The sequence below is a fragment of the Ursus maritimus genome, unplaced genomic scaffold (genome assembly GCF_017311325.1).
Source record: "Ursus maritimus isolate PB19 unplaced genomic scaffold, ASM1731132v1 scaffold_22, whole genome shotgun sequence".
NCBI classification, from domain to species: domain Eukaryota; kingdom Metazoa; phylum Chordata; class Mammalia; order Carnivora; family Ursidae; genus Ursus; species Ursus maritimus.
In genome coordinates, this window is record NW_024424675.1 from 74,697 (window position 1) to 97,580 (window position 22,884).

At 45.2% G+C, this 22,884-nt stretch overlaps 1 protein-coding gene and 1 pseudogene across 1 annotated transcript in view; one reads left to right on the forward strand and one right to left on the reverse strand.

Moving 5' to 3' along the window:
• Positions 1-22,195, forward strand: part of ACSS1 (acyl-CoA synthetase short chain family member 1) — a 64,746-nt gene extending 42,551 nt beyond the window's left edge. Inside the window, exons 8-14 of the mRNA XM_040637883.1 lie at positions 5,255-5,347; positions 6,494-6,606; positions 6,992-7,118; positions 7,845-7,972; positions 8,068-8,131; positions 10,671-10,789; positions 20,530-22,195. Of these exons, the coding sequence (XP_040493817.1) occupies positions 5,255-5,347; positions 6,494-6,606; positions 6,992-7,118; positions 7,845-7,972; positions 8,068-8,131; positions 10,671-10,789; positions 20,530-20,709 (824 nt within the window). The 3' untranslated portion in view covers positions 20,710-22,195. The remainder of the gene's footprint in view (positions 1-5,254; positions 5,348-6,493; positions 6,607-6,991; positions 7,119-7,844; positions 7,973-8,067; positions 8,132-10,670; positions 10,790-20,529) is intronic.
• Positions 15,242-16,004, reverse strand: LOC103676213 (annotated as a pseudogene).
• Positions 22,196-22,884: the final 689 nt, after the last annotated feature.

Sequence of the window (22,884 nt, forward strand, 5' to 3'; positions counted from 1 at the left end):
GCTGCCAAATGCATCCATGGGGGAGGGAGCTCAGGACAGCATGTGCGTGTCACTCGTCAGAGACGTACGTGTGCAGCGCTGTTACGGGTCCTAGGCCCTGGGTCACTCTGTTCCCCTTGCCTGCAGTGCCTTGCTGCCCCTCCCCACCTCTGAGGATTCCATCCTTCTTTCAAGGCCCTTCTCTGTGCACCTTCTCCCGCCGAGTTCCCTGGCTGCTCTGGCTCTCAGGCTCTCTGCTCTCAGACAGATCTATATTCGGTTCTTGGGTATCTGTTCTCATGTTGACTGTCTGGGTGGTGAGCTCCCCACAGTCACAGTCATCTGTGTCCTCAGCACCCTGGTGTGGGTCGGTGAGGGTGAGTGAGGGTTGACTGCTCACTGCAAAGCTGAGTGGCAGGTTCAGGAGCAGAAGGCCCAGATGCTGGGCTGACAGCTCAGTACCCAGATGCTGGCATCTCCAGGGCAGATACTACCCAGCAGTATTGCTTCCTGCCCAGAACGACCTGTGTCCTTGCCTGGGAGATGTACTTTCATGTGTCCAGCTCCCCCCTACTTAGGGCCTGCCTTGTGGTTGGGGTCAGTTGGTGTCTGGATGACCAAGTACTTAGAATTTTCCTGGTGGAGTCAGCAGAAAGAGTTTTGAGCTCCTTTCTAGATAGTGGTGGGGTCTGAGATGTCTCTCTTGGCATGTTTCAGCTGTGGAGGGTGAAGCCGGTGTGTCCTGAAGGGAGCCACGTGGTTGGAGAAGACCTGCCCTCCAGCCCAGGGGCTGTGAGGCACTCCTGCGCTCTGGGCCAGGCAGTGCCTGGGGACCAAGGGCAAGTGGAGGGCCACAGAAACAGATCCTCCAGGTGCCATCTGCAGACCACTTAAGTGGGCCCACGAGTTAGGTCAGGTTAGTGGTGAAGGGAGGTTTGATTTTCCTGATGCCCTCCTGGGATTCAGCTGCTCAGGAAGACTCGTGAGGACCCCAGAGACAAGGTGTATGCTCCGAGTGCTTTAGAAGGGGGTGCCCAGTAGCTGCATCAGCGTGGGGGAGCACGTCCTAGCTGAAAGCTGTGTCAGCCAGGCATCCCCTCGGCCAGACAGGCTTCTGGGTCCTCACTCCATAAGTGACCAGACCCACTTCCTCTCCTGGACCAGGCATGGAACAGCTCTGCACCAGGGAGCACCCACAGAGCCTTCTGCGGGCTCTGTGTACTTTGCTGGTCTTGTGGGCACATTCTTGTCATGTAACCAGTACCGACAGCAGAGTCCTACAGGGGTTTCCGTGGGACTTGGTTGGCAACAAGCAGTGCTGGCAGGCAGGTAAACAGCACCGGGCGGCTCCTCACATGGGGGAAACATGGACCAGTAAGCCACGTGCTTGGCCAGGGCCCGGGTGGTGCTGTCCCCCACTGCCGTTCTGCAGCTCGGGCTGCTTCCAGATGGCTGGATTAGCCCTCACAGCACACGAGGCTGGGGGTGTGCCAACTTCATTTAATCCTACCAGTCAGCAGAATCCAGCTTCCTCAGGACTTTAACCCCAAGATTTGCATTACGATTTTTTTTAACTTTTAATTTTGCAAGTGACACACACCTATCCTCTCATTGGGAAAAAAAAAAGCAGTTGGAACATGGTCATGCGAGCTCATGCCCTCCGTGAGTGCTGTTCCAGGTGACCCTGCTGCTTGTGCCCCTTCTGAGGCCTTCTGCACAGCTGCGTTCCTGTGAGAGACACAATGCAGTTCCAAGACGTCTGCTTTCATGTGAACGTGATCACACTGTGCTATCATCCTACTGTGTGTTTTAACTCAGCAGCATGCAGTTGTCCATACGGCTCTGCTCTGTGTTTAGAACTTGATTGTACCCTCGCATGGGGGTTGCTGTGGCTGTTGTCTGGTAGTCTTGGCACTGTGGTTGGAGATCCTGGCTGTCGGCAGTTTCTCAGTGTATCTCGTGGTATCTTCTGACCTCCTTGTGGGTGTGGGTGAGCGCAGGGGCAGTGCACGCAACACCCAGCACCCATGTGACCAGCATGGGAGCCCCTGGCCTGGTCCAGCCTTGGTTAGTTGCTGCATCATGGGTGGTCCTGAGCAAGAGGCAACCAGCATGAGAGTATTTCACGGTTTTAGCTGCAGTATGTCTAAGCTGGCAAATTCTGGCTGAGTGCCAGTCTTGTATGGCTGTTTCATTAGGGTAGTAGCTTAGCCATTGGGGCTGCACCATTGACTGGGTGGCTTATAAACAACACAAATTTATTCTCACGGTTGTGGGGGCTGGGAAGTCCCAAGATCAGGGTGCCCGCATGTTGTCTTCTGGTAAGGGCCCTCTTCCGAGGTTCATAGATGGTGCCTTCTCCCTGTGTCCTCACACGGTTGAAGGGGGGAGGGAGCTCTGTGTGGTCTGTGTTATAAGAGCACTAATCCCATTCCTGAGGGCTTCATGACCTACCAAAGGCCTTACCTCCCAATACTATCATCTTTGGGGGTTCAGATTTCAGCATACGAAATCTTGGGGGGACACAAACATTGAGGTCATGGTAGGTAGACACTGCGAAGTTGGGCTGTAAAGTCATAGGGTACAAGCGCATTTGTGTGTGTGTGTGTGTGTGTACATATATACGTATATACGTAGCAGTGTTAGATATACATACGCTTGACCTTTGAACAACACAGGTTTGAACTATGTGGGCCCTACTTAAACATGGGTTTTTTTCAACAAATGCAGTACAGGACTGTAAATTTACTTTCCTTATGATTTTCTTAATATTTCTTACCTTTAGCTTACTTTATCATAAGAATACAGTATGTTAATACATACAAGGTAGAAAATGTGGGGTAATTGTTTACGTTACTGGTTGGGCTTTTGGTCAACAGCAGACTATTAGTAGTCAAGTTTTAGGAAGTCAACTTATATTCAGATTTCTGACTGCATGGGACACTGGCACCCTAACCCTTGTGTTGCTCAACCCCCAGCTGTGTACGTGTACCTGAAACCCCCAGCTGTGTACGTGTACCTGAAACCCCCAGCTGTGTAGGCGTAGCTAAAACCACCACCTGTGTACGTGTACCTGAAACCCCCAGCTGTGTAGGCGTAGCTAAAACCACCACCTGTGTACGTGTACCTGAAACCCCCAGCTGTGTAGGCGTGCCTGAAACCACCAGCTGTGTACGTGTACCTAAAACTACCGTCCAGATCAAGCCTGAGAAATTTCCAGACCCTAGAAGTTTCCCTTACAGCCCCTCCCAGTCAGTCCCGCCCAGCCACACCCGCTGTTTGACTGCTCTCAGCATGAATTGACGCACTTACTGAACTTCACACACTTGCGCTCACACGGTGTGTGCCGCTCCTGCGCCTGCAGGGCCGCGACTGTCTGGCCAGCCCTGCCGAGTGCGGTGGCGATTCGCTTGTTCTTGTGCTGTCTATGACATGGAGGAACCACAGTGTATTTCTCCATTCCACTCTTGATGGCAGTTTTGGTTTTTAACTGCTGGGATCATCCTCGTATGTGAGCACATACGCATTCTTTTCTGTAGGTTATACGCCGGGAGTGACGAGCTTTAGTAGATTCCGCCACAGTTTCCTAAGTAGTCGTATCAGGTGTATGCACTACTAAATATTAGGAGACATATCCAGTTGCTTCCCAGTTGTATATCAGATTACTCTCCTGTAGTGTATTGTTTCTCCCACATTCTTTTTTTTTTTTTTTTTGAGGTGAAGTGGAAGTTTATTAAGTGAAGGTGTGAGAACAGGAAGGAAAGAAAAAAGCTCTCTAGAGCGAGAGGGGTCCTGAATGGGTTGCCACTGAGGTCTTTTATGGTCCGTCTTTTATAGAAGACTGACCAGGGAACTGAAATCTTGACGTCACCGCTGATAGCACCGTGATTTCTTCTCCTTTGAATATCTCATCTCTGATGTTTAAGACAAATGAGGTGGTCTGGTTCTGTTCCCTTGTCTCTGGCTTCCTTACGCCTCAGCATTTCTGGTATTTTTGGTGAGCCTGATCCCGTAGCCCCCTCCCTCTCTCTCCCTACCTGACCCCGCCTGTCCCTTACTCATTTTTAGTGTTTACAGCACTCCTAAAAGAAACCCCGAACCCATTAGCAGTCACTCCCCATCTCCTCCAGCTTCCCTCTACCCCTACCCCAGCTCTAAGGCAGCCACGAGTCTACTTTTTGTCTGTCTAGATTGGCTTATTCTGGGCAGTTCATATACATGGAATTACACAAATGGGTGTTATTAATGAATTGTTGAACACTACATCAAAAACTAATGATGTATTATATGTTGGCTAATTGAACATAATAAAAAAATAGAAAGCTACTAAACAAAATTGGAAAATAATAAAATAAAATAATTTTTTTTTTTAAAATGAGGGGTGCCTGGGAGGCTTAGTTGGTTCATCCTATTTAAGGTTTTCTCTCCCACATTCTTGACAACTTTTTCATTTTTGTTTTTGTTTTTTTTCAGTCTATTTTAGTTATTTTTATTTATTTTTTAAGAGTTAAAAGTTTTTATTTATTTATTATTATTTTTTAATAATAATTTTTTATTATGTTAGTCACCAGACAGTACATCATTAGTTTTTGATGTAGTGTTCCATGATTCATTATTTGCATATAACACCAGTGCACCATGCAATACGTGCCCTCCTTACTACCCATCACCAACCTATCCCATTCCCCCACCCCCCTCCCCTCTGAAGCCCTCAGTTTGTTTCCCAGAGTCCATAGTCTCTCATGGTTCATTCCCCCTTCTGTTTACTCCCCTTCAGTTTTCCCTTCCTTCTCCTACCCATCTCCCTGCTATTCCTTATGTTCCACAAATGAGTGAAACCATATGATAATTGCCTTTCTCTGCTTGACTTATTTCACTTAGCATAATCTCCTCCAGTCCCGTCCACGTTGCTGCAAATGTTGGGTAATCGTTCTTTCTGATGGCTGAGTAATATTCCATTGTATATATGGACCACATCTTCTTAATCCAGTCATCTGTTGAAGGGCATCTCGGCTCCTTCCACAGTTTGGCTATTGTGGACAATGCTGCTGTGAACATTGGGGTGCATATGACAACTTTTTCATTTTTGACCTGATGGTGAAAATATCTTGTAATTTGTATTCTTTGGCAGCCATAAATGTGATGAATCTGTTTTTTCAAGTTTCTCCTTATGTCCTTTAGGAAAATTAGAACTGTTTTCCCTGTAGAAACCTATCCAAAAATGGTTTCGGGTTAATGAGGTCTTTTATATTGTTTTTCCTTTTGCGTGTTTCAGTGGGAGAACCGATCAACTTGGAGGCTTGGGAGTGGCTCCACAAGGTGGTGGGGGACAGCAGATGCACGCTGGTGGACACGTGGTGGCAGACAGGTGAGAGTCCCTGAGGAGAAGGGGTCTGGGCATGCCTTTGGAACCTGGCGCAAGGGTTGCTCATGGTGTATGAGAACATATGGCTGACCCTGAGTCTTGGAGGGTCAAGTGTGAGTGAGGCTCTGTGATTGCCATCCAACACCACTAATGCCTCAGTCCCTTGGCACACGTCGTGGTTGAAAAACCTGGTGTCTGGAGTGAGAGGCAGAGCCTGGCTGCCGGCTTGCCGCTGGAAGACGCAGGATGCATCATGACTTCCCTCATTTGTGAAGTGGGGGTGCTCCCCTACAGGCCCCAGTGAGGAGGGAGAGAGGTGATATAACTGCTGTATGTTGTCCAAGGCCTGACAGGTGGAAGGCGCTCAGCTAAATGTTCATTTTCCCTGCCGCATACTCAACACAAGTGTAACTGGTGCAGATGGGCCCGACTGCAAGGGACCAGAGTCTAAATTTAGATTTTAGTGGGAAAGGCATTTTTTTTTTTTCTTTCTGTGCCATTTTGTTTTGCTTTGCCCTGTCTCCTCTGGGATATCTGGTTATTAGGATGTTCAGGGCAAGAGACCACCACTGATGTAATAACTGTAGCCAACTAGGATCTCGTTCTTCAAGAAGCCAGGAAGTGAGGCATTGCAAATAGCTGTGTTCTGCATTTGGGAAGTTCTCAGGATGGAGACTCTCCACAGCTGAGTCTCCTGTGGCATTTCCATGCAGGCTGAGAGAGGAAAGTGCCAAAGAAAGATTTGAGAACAGAGTTGTGAGTGCTGCTTTTCATTGTTTGGTGTGTGTATGTGTGGGGGAGAGGGGGTCCTGGCCCAGAAGCAAATCATTTCGTCTGTTTTCCTGTGCTCTGTCCTCTCCCACAGAGCCAAGGATGAGGGGAGGCCGCACCTGTCCCTGTGGAGTGTCCAGCTCCTGGGACTGACCCCTCTGTCTTGGGCCTGTGTCTTGTGTCTGCAGATGAGAGGACCAGGACCCAAGTTTGGTCTTGCCTTAGAAAGATCTCTTTGTGTCACTGGGAGCCAAACAGGGATACACCCATCTCCCACTCTGGGAGAACACTTGTGTGTCTGTCACGGATGGCGTGTCTAGATAAACATCTCTGTAGCCCCTGGGCCCAGCCTGCATTTCTTCCCTATTTTCCCTGCAGAAACGGGGGGCATCTGCATCGCGCCACGGCCCTCAGAGGAAGGGGCAGAGATCCTCCCTGCCATGGCGATGAGGCCCTTTTTTGGCATTGTTCCGGTGCTCATGGATGAGAAGGTAAGGGCCTTGCGGAGGCATCCCCTTCCTGCACGCATGCTCTGCTGTCTGCCTTCCTGGCCTCCTCTGCCCAGTGTTTCATGTCACACGGGCCCAGCTCTGGTAGGTGGCAGAAGGGTGAGCATTCACCGCAGCGTCTCCTCAAGGACTCACAGTTGAAATCCCTGCATGGAGTGAGCCCAGGGTCCTCCTGGAAACCCTCTCAGGCTGGTTCCTTGTAGAGGAGAAGGGGAATTCCTTTTGGGGCATGCTTGTCATTTTTCACATTTCTGTTTTCACGTATTTCTCTGGCACTTCCCTCTGTCATTTCTCAGAAGAACATTAGTTCTTTGCTTCTCCAGCAGAATCTGTGCGTTCTCTCATACGTGTGTCTCTGGGTCCATAGGGAAAGGTCATGGAGGGCGGTAACGTCTCTGGGGCTCTGTGCCTGTCCCAGGCCTGGCCGGGTATGGCCAGGACCATCTACGGAGACCACCAGAGATTCGTGGAGGCCTACTTCAAGCCTTACCCAGGTGAGCTGGCTAAAGTGGATTGTGTCACATGTTTTTGCACACACTGGGAATCATAGGCTCAGAAAATGTTTTTAAGGTAATGATGACTGACTGTAGTGCAGTGACACTTTGGAATTGGAGTCCTGCCGCCTCCCCCTCACCTCCCTGACCTTCCTGGTCTCTGGAATGGGAAGAGTCCCTGGGGCTTAAGTGGGGCTGTATGCAGAGCCAGAAGTACCCGGCCCTTGGTGTGAATGTCTTAAGCTACTAGGAAGGAAGAGCGAAGAAGCCACTCTGGAAACTGGCATGATGGCCGGCTGCGAGTTTTCTTCTGGCTTATTTTTTTATTTTTTTCCTGGTTCGCTTTATGCCATTGGGTTGGAAGATTATATACACAGTGTGCGTATTGGAAACTGTCGTCTTCATTCTCAAGCTTGTGAATGAGCCTCACTTTTGGGGATGCTTGGGTGCATTCTTTGCAGTTGTGACACAGTCAGAATGCTGCTAATTTGGAGCCACAGCCCTTTCTCCAGCACACAGCCAGGTGGCACCATCTAGAGAAGTGTCTCGGCGAGGGGTTGGCAGAAGGGCAGGTAGGCAGGAAGTCAGCAGAGCTGGGGCTTTGGAGAGTTCTTTCGTAGAGCGAGGTCAGGGTGTGTGTCTTGCTGTGTCCCTCCTGGAAGGCAGGGAGCCCCACTGGGTCCTGGTTCAGAGGTGTTGGTGCTGAACTCCCCCGCTGTGGTGCAGGCCACTACTTTACTGGCGATGGGGCATACCGGACGGAGGGCGGCTACTACCAGATCACAGGGCGAATGGACGACGTCATCAACATCAGCGGCCACAGGCTGGGGACGGCAGAGATCGAGGACGCGATGGTAAGCACATTTGGGTACCTCTGCGAGGCCTTGGATTTACTTGTGTTGCCGACTCAGGAGGTTCATCTGCATGTTTTGTCTTGTGTTCTGTGCAGGCTAACCACCCGGCGGTGCCAGAGACTGCGGTCATTGGCTATCCCCATGACATCAAAGGAGAAGGTGGGTGCGCGCTAAAGGAGCTCCTCACGCCTGGTCTCACGCACATTGTGGCACTTTGTAAAAGAAACGGACTCCAGGAATGGGGGTAGGGGTTTTGTATGGGTCAAGCCGTTGCTTTCTTCTGTCCCACGTGGAGATTTTGGGTGAGGAGACTCGATAGCATGTATGTTAGACAAGGGTCAGATTTCTGAAATGTCCTAGCTCTGCCATCCTATAAGGACACACATCCACAAGCTGCCAGGACCTGTTTGGCCCCTGCTGAGCTTGGGAGTTTCCTCCTCTGTCCACATGCGCGTGGCAGCTCAGTTATGGAGGGTGCCCACGAAATGCTCCGTTCTGCTCACAGCGTCTCCTTGCATGTGCTTGGTCACAGAGCCCCATGCAGCTGCCACAGGGCCTGACAGACAGGCCCTGGAGCAGGTTGCAGCTCTGGGATTCTTTTTGGAGGAATTTGACCTGTGGTTCCCACTGCAAATGCTGAATGATAATCAGAATAGTCTTTATTTGAAGATGCAATTGTTCCAAAGTCCACCAGTTTCTAAGTGGGGGGGTCTGGGCAGGGGCAGGGTCACCTGAGTATTGTAGTGCCCAGTGCACAGTGGCCACACTCACATGGCCTGGTGTGACCTGGACACTTGCTGACTCTATGCTGCACTGCTGGGCAGACCATCCTCACTGCCTGGCGCAGCAGCCTGGGAAGGGCACTTGCCCTCTTGCTGTCAGGGGATCCTCCGTCTCAGTGTGCCCCGGTGTCGTCTGCCTTCCTGCCACATTCGTGTGCCACTGTTCCATTGTTTACTCAAACACCTTATGTAAATCGACCCATTGTAAAATTTAGCATTTATTTAAACACTTTTTAAAAAGATTTTATTTATTTGTCAGAGAGACAGAGAGAGAAAGAGCGAGCGCACAAGCAGGGGGGAGCAGCAGGCAGAAGGAGAAGCAGGCTCCCCACTGAACAAGAAGCCCGATGTGAGACTCAATCCTAGGACCCTGGGATCATGACCTGGGCAGAAGGGAGACGCTTAACCGACTGAGCCACCCAGGTGTCCTATTTAGACACTTCTGAAAAAGCATTTTCAGTTGCCATGAGAAACGTGTCCATGGGGCCGCTGCCCCTTCCTTAGCAGGAGACTGGAAAATGCATGAGATAGGGATAGGAAGTCAGGGATAGGAAGGGGACGGAGACGGGAACAGGTCCTCTCATGTGAGACTCAGAGGCCTTGGGTCAGCTTGCATCCCCGTTAGTAGAAGCTGCTGGGATCAGTAGTTCTTTTGGTGCCTGTCAGGCAGCTGGGGAGAATGCGTGTATTGTGGGTACGGTGGTGTACGTTTTTCTGATTTCTAACAAATTCGAGCATCTATGCATTGGGAATACATGACAACAGCAAACGCTGTTGGGTACTTGTTTATTCCCACTGCCTGTGTTTGCACGTGGTCTGACTGAGGGGAGCCCCTGGTCTGGTCATGTCTGATTAGGACCCAGACTTGGCAAGGAACAAAACCCCTTGCTTTATACAGCTTACATGCTTAGCGGGTCAGGGAGTCAAGGGGAGAGACAGACGATAAGCAATAAACACAGACAATGAGGAAGCTACATAGGTTAGGTGACATGTGCCATGGGGAGAATTAAGATAGGGTGGGATTGGTGCAGGTATACACACATCGAATATATATAGGAACTTCGTGTATGCGAGGGGGCACTGCAAATCCGTGAGGGAAGACAGGCTGTCCACTGGGATGGATAGACAGTGCTGGTGGGATGGCTCATGTGGAGAAACAATAGAATTGGATCTCTGTGTCCCACATATGCAAGATTATCCCAGGTGGATTGAAAAGGAATGTGGAGACCTATGGGAAGCACTGTTAATCCTTTCTGGAACATGGTAGGATATTGACAAACAAAACTTAGTGTTTATGCTAGAATATGGGTTGGCCAGCACTGCCCACCAGAGCTTTCAGCCAAGATGGCGCTTGTTCTTCATCTGTGCTCTCCCGGACAGTAGCCACAAGCTACAGGTGGCTCACGCCACCCAGGAACTACATGTTAACCTTAATTTCATTTACATTTATATAGCTACTGTTGCTAGTGCCCACCGTGTTGGACACATACTCACAAAATTAGTGCCACATGCTATGTTCCCATGCACCACATCATGGAGTGGATAGTACGTCACCTGTGAGCCTACATTATGGGCTGCTACTTAGGTACAGGGATAGCAGGAGAAGTTAAGTCATGCCTCCAAGGTGACGTCCCCATCCAGTCAACACCACAGCCGAAGGGAGCTCTCATCTACATGTCGGTTTCACTGGGATATTTATAGGAGCTGTTAGAATCGCTTCCATTTTGAGAAAGAATCACTTTCCACTTTGGATGAAATGGAAATGCATCTTTAGGGTCGCAACTAAAGGAAGCAGCTGGCACAGGTCACCAATGTATGATTTAAAGATCCTTAAGATATATGATGACTGTGTACAATGCTCTGCCTTGGGCTATGGTTCATGGCTGAGCACACCCCAAACCTTTGGTTCCTTCCAGCTGCATTTGCCTTCATTGTGTTGAAGGACAACACAGGTGACACAGATGCGGTGGTGAAGGAGCTCAGATCAGCAGTGGCCACCAAGATCGCCAAGTACGCTGTGCCTGATGAGATACTGGTGAGTGGCACCTGCCCCTCAGGTGTGTGGTGCTGCTTGTTGTAAGCCACCTTCTCTACTTCTCACAGTTAACAAGCAACAGTGATCCCTTCCACAGCAGCAAAATGGGTATTAGCTGTTTGGTTTCCTGGGATGTAGGGGGGAAGGTGAGTTGCTGCATCCTCAGAGAGAGGGGGAGGCCAGAAGACCTCACAGCAGATGTTTACACAACTCACCTGTTCAAAGGATCATGCTGGGCAGGATTAGGTCCTCTCTGACTTTGGCATGTGGAGGCCAGTTATGGGAGCAGGGCTGAGTGGTGAAGAAAGTTAGAGATTTTGCTTATTTATTTTTTAAAAGTTTTAATTTAAATTCCAGTTAGTTTTTTTTGACTGTTTCCTTGGCTGTGCAGAAGCTTTTTATCTTGATGAAGTCCCACAAGTTCATTTTATTTTTGTTTCTCTTGCCTTTGAGGATGTGTCATGAAAAAGGTTGCTTTGGCCGATGTCGTAGAGGTTGCTGCCTATGTTCTCCTCTAGTATTTTGATGGATTCCTGTCTCACATCGAGGTCTTTCATCCATTTGGAGTTTATCTTTGTGTATGGTGTGAGAGAGTGGTCAAGTTTCATTCTTTTGCATGTAGCCGTCCAATTTTCCCAGCACCATTTATTGAAGAGACTGTCTTTTTTCCACCGGATGTTATTTCCTGCTTTATCAAAGTTTGTTGCCCAAAGAGCCGAGGGTCCATTTCTGGGTTCTCTATTCTGTTCCATCAGTCTATGTGTCTGTTTTTGTGCCAGTACCATGCTGTCTTTGTGATCACAGCTTTGTAGTACAGCTCGAAATCCGGCATTGTGATGCCCCCAGCTTTGTTTTTCCTTTTCAACAGTTCCTTGGCGATTTGGGGCCTTTTCTGGTTTCATACAAATTTAAGGGCTGTTTGTTCCAGCTCTTTGAAAAATGTCATTGGTATTTTGATCAGGATAGCATTGAAAGTGTAGATTGCTCTGGGTAGCACAGGCATTTTAACTATGTTGACAAGGCAAGAAACAACAAATGTTGGAGAGGATGTGGAGAAAGGGGATCCCTCTTACACTGTTGGTGGGAATGCAAGTTGGTACAGCCACTTTGGAAATCAGTGTGGAGGTCCCTTAAAAAGTTAAAAATGGAGCTACCCTATGATCCAGCCATTGCACTACTGGGTATCTACCCCAAAGATACAGACGTAGTGAAGGGAAGGGCCATATGCGCCCCAATGTTCATAGCAGCATTGTCCACAATAGCTAAATTGTGGAAGGAGCCAACATGCCCTTCAACAGATGACTGGATTAAGAAGATGTGGTCCATATATACAATAGAATATTACTCAGCTATCAGAAAGAATGATTACACAACATTTGCAGCAACATGGAGAGGACTGGAGGAGATTACGCTAAGTGAAATAAGCCAAGCAGAGAAAGACAATTATCATAGGGTTTCACTCATTTATGGAACATAAGAAGTAGGAAGATCGGTAGGAGAAGGAAGGGAAGACTGAAGGGGGGGGGGTAAACAGAAGGGGGAATGAACCATGAGAGACTGTGGACTCTGGGAAACAAACTGAGGGCTTCAGAGGGAGGGGGTGGGGGATTGGGATAGGCCACTGATGGCTATTAAGGAGGGCACATATTGCATGGTGCACTGGGTGTTATATGCAAACAATGAATCATGGAACACTACATCAGAAACTAAGGATATACTATATGGTGACTAACATAAAAAATTATTTAAAAAAACAAAAACAAAAAAAACCAAAAAAGAAAAAACAAAAAACATTCCAGTTAGTTAACATACAGCGTAATATTAGTTTCAAATGTACAATGTAGTGATTCAGCACTTCCATACGTCACCTGATCATACTCATCATAACCAGTGCACTCCTTAATCTCCATCACCTACTTAACCCATCCCTTGCCTACCTCCCCTCTTGTAACCATTAGTGTGTTCTCTATAATTAAGAGTCTGTTTCTTGCTTTGCATCTCTTTTTCCCCTTTTGCTCATATATTTTGTTTCTGAAATTCCACATATGAGTGAAATCATATGGTGTTTGTCTTTATGGCTGGGTGTATATTATACACATACACACACCACATCTTCTTTATCCATTCTTCAGTCAGTGGACACTTGGGCTTCTTCCATAATTTAGCTATTGTAGATAATGCTGCTATAAACATTGGGGTACATGTACCCCTTTGAATTAGTGTTTTTGGATTCTTTGGGTAAATACCTAGTAGTGTGACTGCTGGATTGTAGGGTAGTTCTATTTTTATCTTTTGAGGAACCTTCACACACAGTTTTCCAGAGTGGCTGTACCAGTTTACATTCCCACCAGCAGTGGAAGAGGGTTCCCCTTTCTCCACATCCTTGCCAACATCTCTTGTGTCCTGTGTTGTTGAGTTTAGCCATTCTGACAGGTGTGAGGTGATACCTCATTGGAGTGTTGATTCGCATTTCCCCGATGATGAGTGATGTTGAGCATCTTTTCATGTATCGGTTGGCCATCTGGATGTCTTCTTTGCAAGACAGAATGTTCTGGTTTTCTGCATTCATGTCTTCTGCCTATTTTTTAATTGGATTTTTTGGGGTGTTGAGTTTGATAAGCTCTTTATAGATTTTGGATACTAACCCTTTATCAGATATGTCATTTGCAAAACATCTCCCATTCTGTAGGTTGCCTTTTACTTTTGTTGATTGTTTCCTCCACTGTGCAGAAGCTTTTTATTTTGATGAAGTCCTAATAGTTTGTTTTTGCTTTTGTTTCCCTTCCCTCTGGAGACCTATCTAGAAGGAAGTTCTATGGCTGATATCAAAGAGGCTACTCTCTGTGTTCTCCTTGTGGATTTTTATGGTTTCAGGTCTCACATTTAGGTCTTTAATCCATTTTAAATAAATTTTTGTGTCTAGTGTAAGAAAGTGATTCAGTTTCATTCTTTTGCATGTTGCTGTCCAGTTTTCCCAATACCATTTGTTGCAGAGATGGTCTTTTTTTCCATTGGATATTCTTTTTTTTTTTTTTTTAAAGATTTTATTTATTTATTCGACAGAGATAGAGACAGCCAGCGAGAGAGGGAACACAAGCAGGGGGAGTGGGAGAGGAAGAAGCAGACTCATAGCGGAAGAGCCTGATGTGGGGCTCGATCCCATAACGCTGGGATCACGCCCTGAGCTGAAGGCAGACGCTTAACCGCTGTGCCACCCAGGCGCCCCTTCCATTGGATATTTTTTCCTGCTTTGTCGAAGATTAATTGACCATATAATTGTGTGTCATTTTTGGTTTTTCAGTTCTGTTCTATTCATCTATGTATTTAATTTTTGCTAGTACCATACTGTTTTGATCACTACAGCTTCGTAATATAACTTGAAGCCCAGAATTGTGATGCTTCCAGCTTTGCTTTTCTTCTTCAAGGTTTCTTTGGCTATTTGGGGGTCTTTTGTGGTTCCATACAAATTTTAGAATTGTTTGTTCTAGTTCTTGTGAAAAATGCTGTTTGTATTTTGATAGGAAATGCATTAAATGTGTAGTTGTTTGGGTAGTATAGACATTTTAACAATATTTGTTCTTCCAATCCATGAGCATGAATGTCTTTCTATTTCTTTGTGTCACCTTCAGTTTTTTTCATCAGTGTTTTATAGTTTCACAGTACAGAACTTTTACCTCTTTGGTTAGGTTTATTCCTCGGTAACTTACTATTTTTTGTGCAATTGTAAATGGGATTGATTCCTTAATTTCTCTTTCTGCTGCTTCATTATTGGTGTATAGAAATGCAACAGATTTCTGTATATTGATTTTATATCCTGTGACTTTAAGACAGTAAATCCCAAAACTGCAAAGAAAGCAAAACTCATCTGTATCCTGTGACTTTACTGAATTTGTGTATCAGTTCTAGCAGTTCTTTGTTGGAGTCCTACGGGTTTTCTACATCGAGTATCATGTCATTTGCAAATAGTGAAAGTTTTACTTCTTCCCTGCTGATCCAGACGCCTGTTTCGTTTTGTTTGGTTGCTATGGCTAGGACTTCCGGTACTGTGCTAAATAACACTGGTGAGAATGGGCATCCCTGTCTTGTTCTTGACTGTAGAGGAAAAGCTCAGTTTTTCCCCATTGAGGATGATATGAGCTGTGAGTTTTTTGTATGTGGCCTTTATAATGTTGAGGAACGTTCCCTCTAAACCTACTTTGTTGAGCGTTTTCATCATGAATGTACTGTACTTTGTTAGCTGCTTTTTCTGCACCTATTGAAATCATATGGTTTTTATCCTTTCTTTTATTAATGTGGTGTATCACATTGATTTGCAAATACTGTATCACCCTTGCAACCCGGGAATAAATCCCACTTGATTGTGGTGAATGATTTTTTAAATGTATTGTTTGCTAGTATTTTATTGAGAATTTTTGCATCTATGTTCATCAGGCATATTGGCCTTTAGTTCTCTTTTTTAGTGGAGTCTTTCTTTCTTTTTGGATTTAATGAAGTTTTATTTTCAAAAATGTACAGTTGGTGGGATCTGTTCATGCATCTTTACCAGTAGCAGAGGCATCTCCACCCTTGGTGTTTCTGGTGTAAATTACTTGAGCTCTGTGCTTTGAAACCAGTTTTTAACGAGTCCTTTACTAAGGAGCTCCTCAAGGACTGCCCTGGCCAGGGAACCTCGAATCTTCAGTCTCCCAGAGACAACAGCTGGAGTCATAAGCTTATAGTTGAGAACTTCCTTACAGAGTTTGTCACTTTTTCAAACAAGACCAGGTTATTGAGCTTGTCCCAAACTTTGCCTTTGGACCACTTCTTTCTGGCCTTATTCCTGGATTTGTTCAGTGGGTCTTTATCTTTTTTTGGCTGACTTTTCAGCATCTTTCTTCTTCTTGTCCTTAGGCGGCATGGTGAAGCTAAGAGAACAGTGGCCACCCCTGCAGCCTGGCTAAGATGTCAGACAATAAGTTTCGTGGTGTCTATATCTGGTTTTGGTATCAGGGTAATGCTGGCCTCATAGACTTCATTTGGAAGTTTTCTTTCCTTTTCTATTTTATGGAATGATTTGAGAAGAATAGGTATGAACTCTTCTTTAAATGTTTGGTAGAATTTGCCTGTGAAGCCATCTGGGCCTGAACTTTTGTTTGCTGAGAAATTTTTGCTTATGGACTCAATTCTTTGCTGGTTATCAGTCTAAGTGTTCTATTTTTTCCTGTTTCAATTTTGGTAATTTATATGTTTCTAGGAATTTGTCCATTTCTTCTAGGTTGTCCAATTCTTTGGCATATAGTTTTTCATGATATTATCTTATAATATTGTTTGTCTTTCTGTGGTGTTGGTTATTTCTCCTCTCTCATTTGTGATTTTATTTATTTAGGTCCTTTCTCTCTTTCTCTCTCTCTCTCTTTCTCTCTCTCTCTCTTTTTGGTTGGCTTGTGGTTTATCAATTTTATTTTTTCAAAGAGCCAGCTCCTGGTTTCATTGACCTGTCCTCGCATTTTTTTTATTATTATGTTCGGTTAGCCAGCATATAGTGCATCATTAGTTTTTGATGTAGTGTTCAGCGATTCATTAGTTGCGTATAACACCCAGTGCTCATCAGAACATGTGCCCTCCTTAATATCCATCACCCTGTTATCCCATCCCCCTACAACCTTCCTTCTGTAACCCTCCGTTTGTGTCCCAGTATTTTTTTACTTTCTATATCATTTATTTCTGCTCTGATCTTTATGATTTCCTTCCTTTTTCTGGATTTAGGCTTCATTTGTTGTTCTTTTTCTAGCTTCTTTGGGTTTAAGTTTAGATTGTTTGAGATCTTTTTTCTTAAGGTGGGCCTGTATTGCTAGATACTTCCCTCTTAGGACCACCTTTGCTGTATCCCAAAGGTTTTGTACTGTTGTGTTTTCATTTTCATTTGTTTCTATGTTTTTTAAAACATTTTTTCTTTGATTTCCTGGTTGACCCATTATTGTTTTGTAGCATGCTGTTTCATCTCCACGTATTAGTGATCTTTCCACAGTTTTTCTTGTGGTTGATCTCTGGTTTTCATAACGTTATGGTCAAAAAATGTGCATGGTATGATTTCAGTCTTTTGTACTTCTTGAGGCCTGTTTTGTGACCTAATATGTGATCTATTCTGGAGAATGTTTCATGTGCATTTGAAGAGAATGTGTATTCCGCTGTTTTAGGATGGAATGTTCTGAATATATCTGTTAAGTCCCTCTGGTCCAGTGTGCCATTCAAAGCCATTGTTTCCTTATTGATTTTCTGTTTAGATGATCTATTAGTGTAAGTGGGATGTTAAAGTCACCTACTGTTATTGTATTATTAATTAGGTCCTTTATGTTTGTTGTTTTTTTAATGTATAGTCGGGTGCTCCCATGTTGTGGGCATAAATACTTACAATTTTTATATCTTCCTGTTGGATTATCCCCTTTATGATTATACAGTATCCTCCTTTGTCTCTTATTACAGTCTTTGTTTTAAAATCTATTTTGTCCAAAAGAAGTATTGCTACTCCAGCTTTCTTTTGACATCCATGTGCATGACAGATGTCTCTCCACCCCTCACTTTCAATCTGCAGGTGTCTTTAGGTCTAAAGTGAATCTCTTGTTGGCAGCATATAGATGGGTTTGTTTTTTATCCATTGTGACACTATATGCCTTTTGATTAGAGTGTTTAGTATGTTTAAATTCAGAGTAATTATATTGGGTTTTTAAAATATTTTATTTATTTATTTGAGAGACAGAGGGAGAGAAAGAGAATGCACGAGTGGGGAGAGGGGCAGAGGCAGAGGGAGGGGGAGAAGCAGACTCCCCACTGAGCAGGGAACCCAAAGCAGGGCTTGATCCCAGGACCCTGAGATCATTACCTGAACCCAAGGCAGACACTTAACTGACTGAGCCACCCAGGTGCCCCAATTATTGGGGGTAATTATTGATAGATATGTATTTATTGCCATTTTATTACTTGTTTTGTCATTGTGTCTGGAGATTTTCTCTGATTCTTTTTTGTCTTTGTCATGTTTGGTTTCTCCTTTGCACTCAAAGAGTCCCTTTTATTTATTTTATTTATTTTAAAAAAAAATTTTTAAGGTTTTATTTATTTATCTGACAGAGAGAGAGACAGCCAGTGAGAGAGGGAACACAAGAGGGGCAGTGGGAGAGGAAGAAGCAGGCTCCCAGCAGAGCAGGGAGCCCAATGCAAGGCTCAATCCCAGGACCCTGGGATCATGACCTGAGCCGAAGGCAGACACTTAACGACTGAGCCACCCAGGTGCCCCAGAGTCCCTTTTAAAGTTAAAAATAGAACTACCCTAGGACCCAGCAATTGCACTACTACATATTTATCCAAAGGATACAAACATAGTGATTTGAAGGGGCATGTGCACCCCAATGTTTATAGCAGCAGTGTCCACAATAGCCAAATTATGGTTAGAACCCATCAATAGATGAATGGATAAAGAAGTGGTATAGCTACACAATAGAATATTACTCAGCCATCAAAAAGAATGAAATCTTGCCATTTGCAATGATGTGGATGGAACTAGAAGGTATTATGCTAAGCAAAATAAGCCAGTCAGATACATACCATATGATTTCACTCCTATGTACCATTTAAGAAACAAAACAGATGAACTTAGGGGAAGGGAAGGAAAAAAATATAAGATGAAGATAGAGAGGGAGGCAAACTGTAAGAGACAACTCTAGGAAACAAACTGAGGATTGTTGGAAAGGTGATAGGCATTTAGGAGGGCATGTGATGTAATGAGCACTGAGTGTTATATGCAACTGATGAATCACTAAATTCTACCCTGGTGTAACTAATAATATGGTATATATTAACTAAATTAAATTTAAATAAAGAATTAAAAAAAGAGTCCCTTTTAATATTTCTTGCAGGGCTGGTTTAGTGGTCACAAATTCCTTTAGTTTTGTTTGTCTGGGAAACTATCTCTTATTCTGTTCTGAATGATAGCATTGCTGGAGAGAGTATTCTTGGCTGCAGATGGTTCCCATTCAGCACTTTGAAAAAAAAATATATGTGTGTCTGTCATCTATCTATCTATCTATCTATCTATCTATCTATCTATCTCATGCTGCTCCCTTTTGGCTTGCCAAGTTTTTGTGGAGAAATTTCCAGCTAGCCTTATGGGTCTTCCCGTGTAAGTTAAGGACTTTTTTCTTAAGGCTTTTAACATTTTTCCTCTATCACTGTATTTTGCAAGTTTATAACATGTTAGTGTTGGCCTGCTTTTGTTGATTTTGTTGGGAGTTCTCTGTGCCTCCTGGATCCGGATGTCTGTTTCCTTCCCCAGATTAGGGAAGTTTTCAGCTATTATTTCTTCAAACAAATTTTCTGCCCCCTTTCATGTCTCTTCATCTGGGACTCCTATAATACAAATGTTTTTACATTTGTTGGAGTCACTGAGTTCCCGAAGTCTATTCTCATGTTTCCTAATTGTTTCTCTTTTGTTCAGTTTCATTATTTTCCATTATTTTGTCTTCTAGGTCACTAATTTGTTCCTTTGCTTCTTCCTTTGCTGTTAGTTGTATCGGGCCTGTTTCCAATTTCATCTCTTGTATTCTTCATCTCTGATTGATTCTTTTTTAACCCTTTTATCTCTGTAGTAAGGTTCTCATTGAAGTCTTCTATTCTTCTCTCAAGTCCAGTGAGTCTCCTTATGATTGTCACTTTAAATTCTCCATCATGCACTTATATCTCTTTCACTTAGATCTCTGGCTGTGGCTTTATCTTGTTCTTTCATTTGGGATAAATTCCTCCATCCTCTCATTTTTTCTAAGTCTCTACCTTCTTCTAAAACTTAGAGAGTTTAAATAGAGAAACATGTGGAAAGTACCAGCTTTCTGCAGCCCCTATGTGGTTTCTGAACACATCTCCTGGTGCCAGTGTGGAAGACACTGCCAGACCCCTATCCAAGGGAGTCTGTGTTGGAGACAGGTCTGGGGAAAAATGGGGCCACCTTGCCAGCCCCATTAGGCCTCCACTCCTTTCTTGGTTAACATTTACCCCACAGCCTTCCTTGGTTCAGAGGAGGTCCTCTGAGGTAGGAGCGGCCCCAGGCTCACCTGGTGTTATACAAAGTCAAGCTGTTGGCCCGGACTAGAGTTTCAGGGAGACCTGAACTCCCCTAGGTGAACTCAACCCTTTCAAAAGATGGGTAACTGTTAAATAAACCCCAAACACAGCTCTTAGCATATTGCTGTTGACATTAAGGGGGCCGTGGTTGTTTGAAAATGTTAAATGCTAAATTTTCAAACACTAAACAAGACAATGTTTTTCTCTAAAGTAGCTCTTACCTCTTATGTGAGCAAAAAGCAACCTTGGGCCAGGCCAGTGGGTGGAGACGAGTTGCCATGGCATATGCTTGGTTCTGTTGCTACCAGGGAACCCTCAGTAATGTAGCAAATGGGAGACAGATGTATCAGCAGTGAGGCAGACCAGGGTATGAGCAGACCCCACTTGAAGAAGGGCTTCAGCAAAACCCTTGACATGTGGTTGATCCTGACCATCGGGTTGATTTCAGTTTAAGTCCAGATTGTGGGTAGATAAAACTAGAGACCACAGCCCCCATGTTCTCTAGGGTAGGCCTGGCACCCCAGTCGTTCATTCCTGGGTCCTCAGTGAGGGTGTCATCCCCTGGGCAGAGCTCTTCTTATCCCAACACAATTGGATGCTGCTGGGAGTCTGGACACCACCCATACTTGAATGCTGCACCCCTTCCTTGCCAGGTAGTGAAGCGTCTTCCAAAAACTCGGTCTGGAAAAGTCATGCGGAGGCTCCTGAGGAAGATAATCACGGGCAGAACTCAGGATCTGGGGGACACCACCACCCTGGAGGACCCCAGTGTCATCACAGAAATCCTGAGTGCCTACCAGAAGCACAAAGACAAGCAAGCTGCCTCTCAGTGATGCACTCTGGTCAAGACCCAGTGGCCACACCCCTAACCGTCCTTCCAGAATGTAGCTCTCAGATTTGCTCATTTCCTGCTGTCTCAGAAGCCGTCCTCTTCCAGAGTATAACCCATACTGCCCCAGCGTGAAGTCTGTGCTAAGCCCTGCCTTCCTCCTGCTGAGAACCCAAGAAGAGGTACTGTCAGACATGCTAGCATTTGTTTCCCCTTCTCCTGAATTTGGTTTCCTGGAAAGAAAAGTCATTGTCATCTCCATTCTGTGTCACCTCCTGACAGCACAGGAGGGTGAAAAGCCTGGTAACATATGCCTGCTCAGGTGACTGAGAACTAGAAGCCATCATATTTTTTCCCCAGATGTTTCTAGGTACAAAAGGCAGAAATTTTATTTTTATACTTTTATATTTTGGAATAATGTGCAAATACACACAGGTAGTATGTGGGTTTACATGTACACACTCTTTGAAACATTTAGAGTTATGAAAATCGTTTGTGCCTCTGCTCATGGGGAAATGTGGAGAGGGTCAGAGGGTGCATTTTTAATGTTTGGCGTATTGCGGAATCTGTATTGGAAATGTTTGTACCTCTGTCTAAATATAGCTATCTTGAGAACTTTCAAACTTGTAGCATCCTTTTTTGGTATATATTTCTATTTCCCTTGGTTTATGTATAATGAACCTAACTCTTAGAAGTGGTGGTATGAATGTGCTCTGATTTTAGTTCTAGAACCACTCATGTATTCTGTTTCTCCAAGCTGTGATGTGGAAGGATTTCCTTCTCCACCTTGGATGCCTCTTGGAGGTCAACATGCTCCAAATATGTGGGGATGTTCAGGGAGGGAAGCCCATGAAAACTCAGGTGACTCCTCATTAGGGCACTAATTTGGCTAGAAATGGGTCCTTGAAAACTGCCTGTCCTTCATTCTGTGGTTGGTGTGGGAAGAACCACAGAGGTACAAGGATGAAACTTGGAACTCTGAATCAAATCCCTCTCTCTTTTTTAGGTATGGCTTAAGTCATCTGAACATTAGCAAGATGACATAAGTCATTAGGTTGCAGAATGTTTATTTATTAGCTAAGCATACAGGGGCTGATGGCATGGAGTACAGGTGAAGGCAGCCTGCTGAGCTGGGTCCTTGGGAAAGGTTTTCCTTATCTATACCCCATGTAATATGGTGCCTTGCAGCTGTCTAGGTGTTCAAGGGGTATCTGGGGTACTGAGCACCTACTGTGGGTCATAACTGTGCTTGCTTCTCTTTGATTAGGTATGTCTGTGACACCAATGCGGTAGCCACTAGCTGTAGCCCACAGATATACTGAGTGATGGTCTGTTCTCTGTCACTAAGCAATAAGCAGCGCTTAGCAACAGAGACCTGCGGCATGTGTGGTGGACCTGGCGGACTGTGGCTATGGCACTGTTTATGAAATGGCTTGGATATAAACCTGGACAGTGGCCAGGGCAGTTCAAATAAAGCTTTATTTTGTTCATTCTCTTCTCTCTGTGGTGATGTTTTTGATCAAATAATGCTATTGCTGTTGCTGAATATAATCCTAAGGACAAAACTGGAAGGGGCCTATCCATTCAAAAGAGAACACTTAAAATCCAATGGGGAGGAAATCCATTACAGGGAGGAAATAGAGACTAAGAGCTCACCTCTCTCAGACTGTTATTTGGTAAGCTACCTGTGTCTAGATTGCTGTGCTATCCAATACACTAGTTCTACGTAGCTCTTTAGGTGTAAGTAAAAGATACATACATAGAGAGAGTAGAATGGAGTAAAATATTCTGTTCCACAGTGGCCGTAGCCACGTGGCCAGTAGCTACCAGATTGGACAGCATGGACAACAACATTCCCACCATCACACAGCGTTCTGGTGGTGGGCGCTGGTCTGAACACCGATGACAACGAGGAAGCTGAAATGGTCTCAGGGTCACAGACGGCATCTGTGAGAAGCGCAGGCTTGCCTGAGAGAGACATCCCCTGGCCCAGAGTTACCTTTTCCCTGGATGCGGGTGGATGAGGTTTCTGTGTCCTTCACTGAAAGGAGAAGCTGCTTTTAGAGAATACGCTGAACCAGGTATACGGTGCCAGGGGGTGTGGGATGTGAGAGGCCCCAGGCTGGTCGGCTCCTACAAAGGCTGGACCGACTGCTGCCGCCAAAGCAGGATGTGGGAA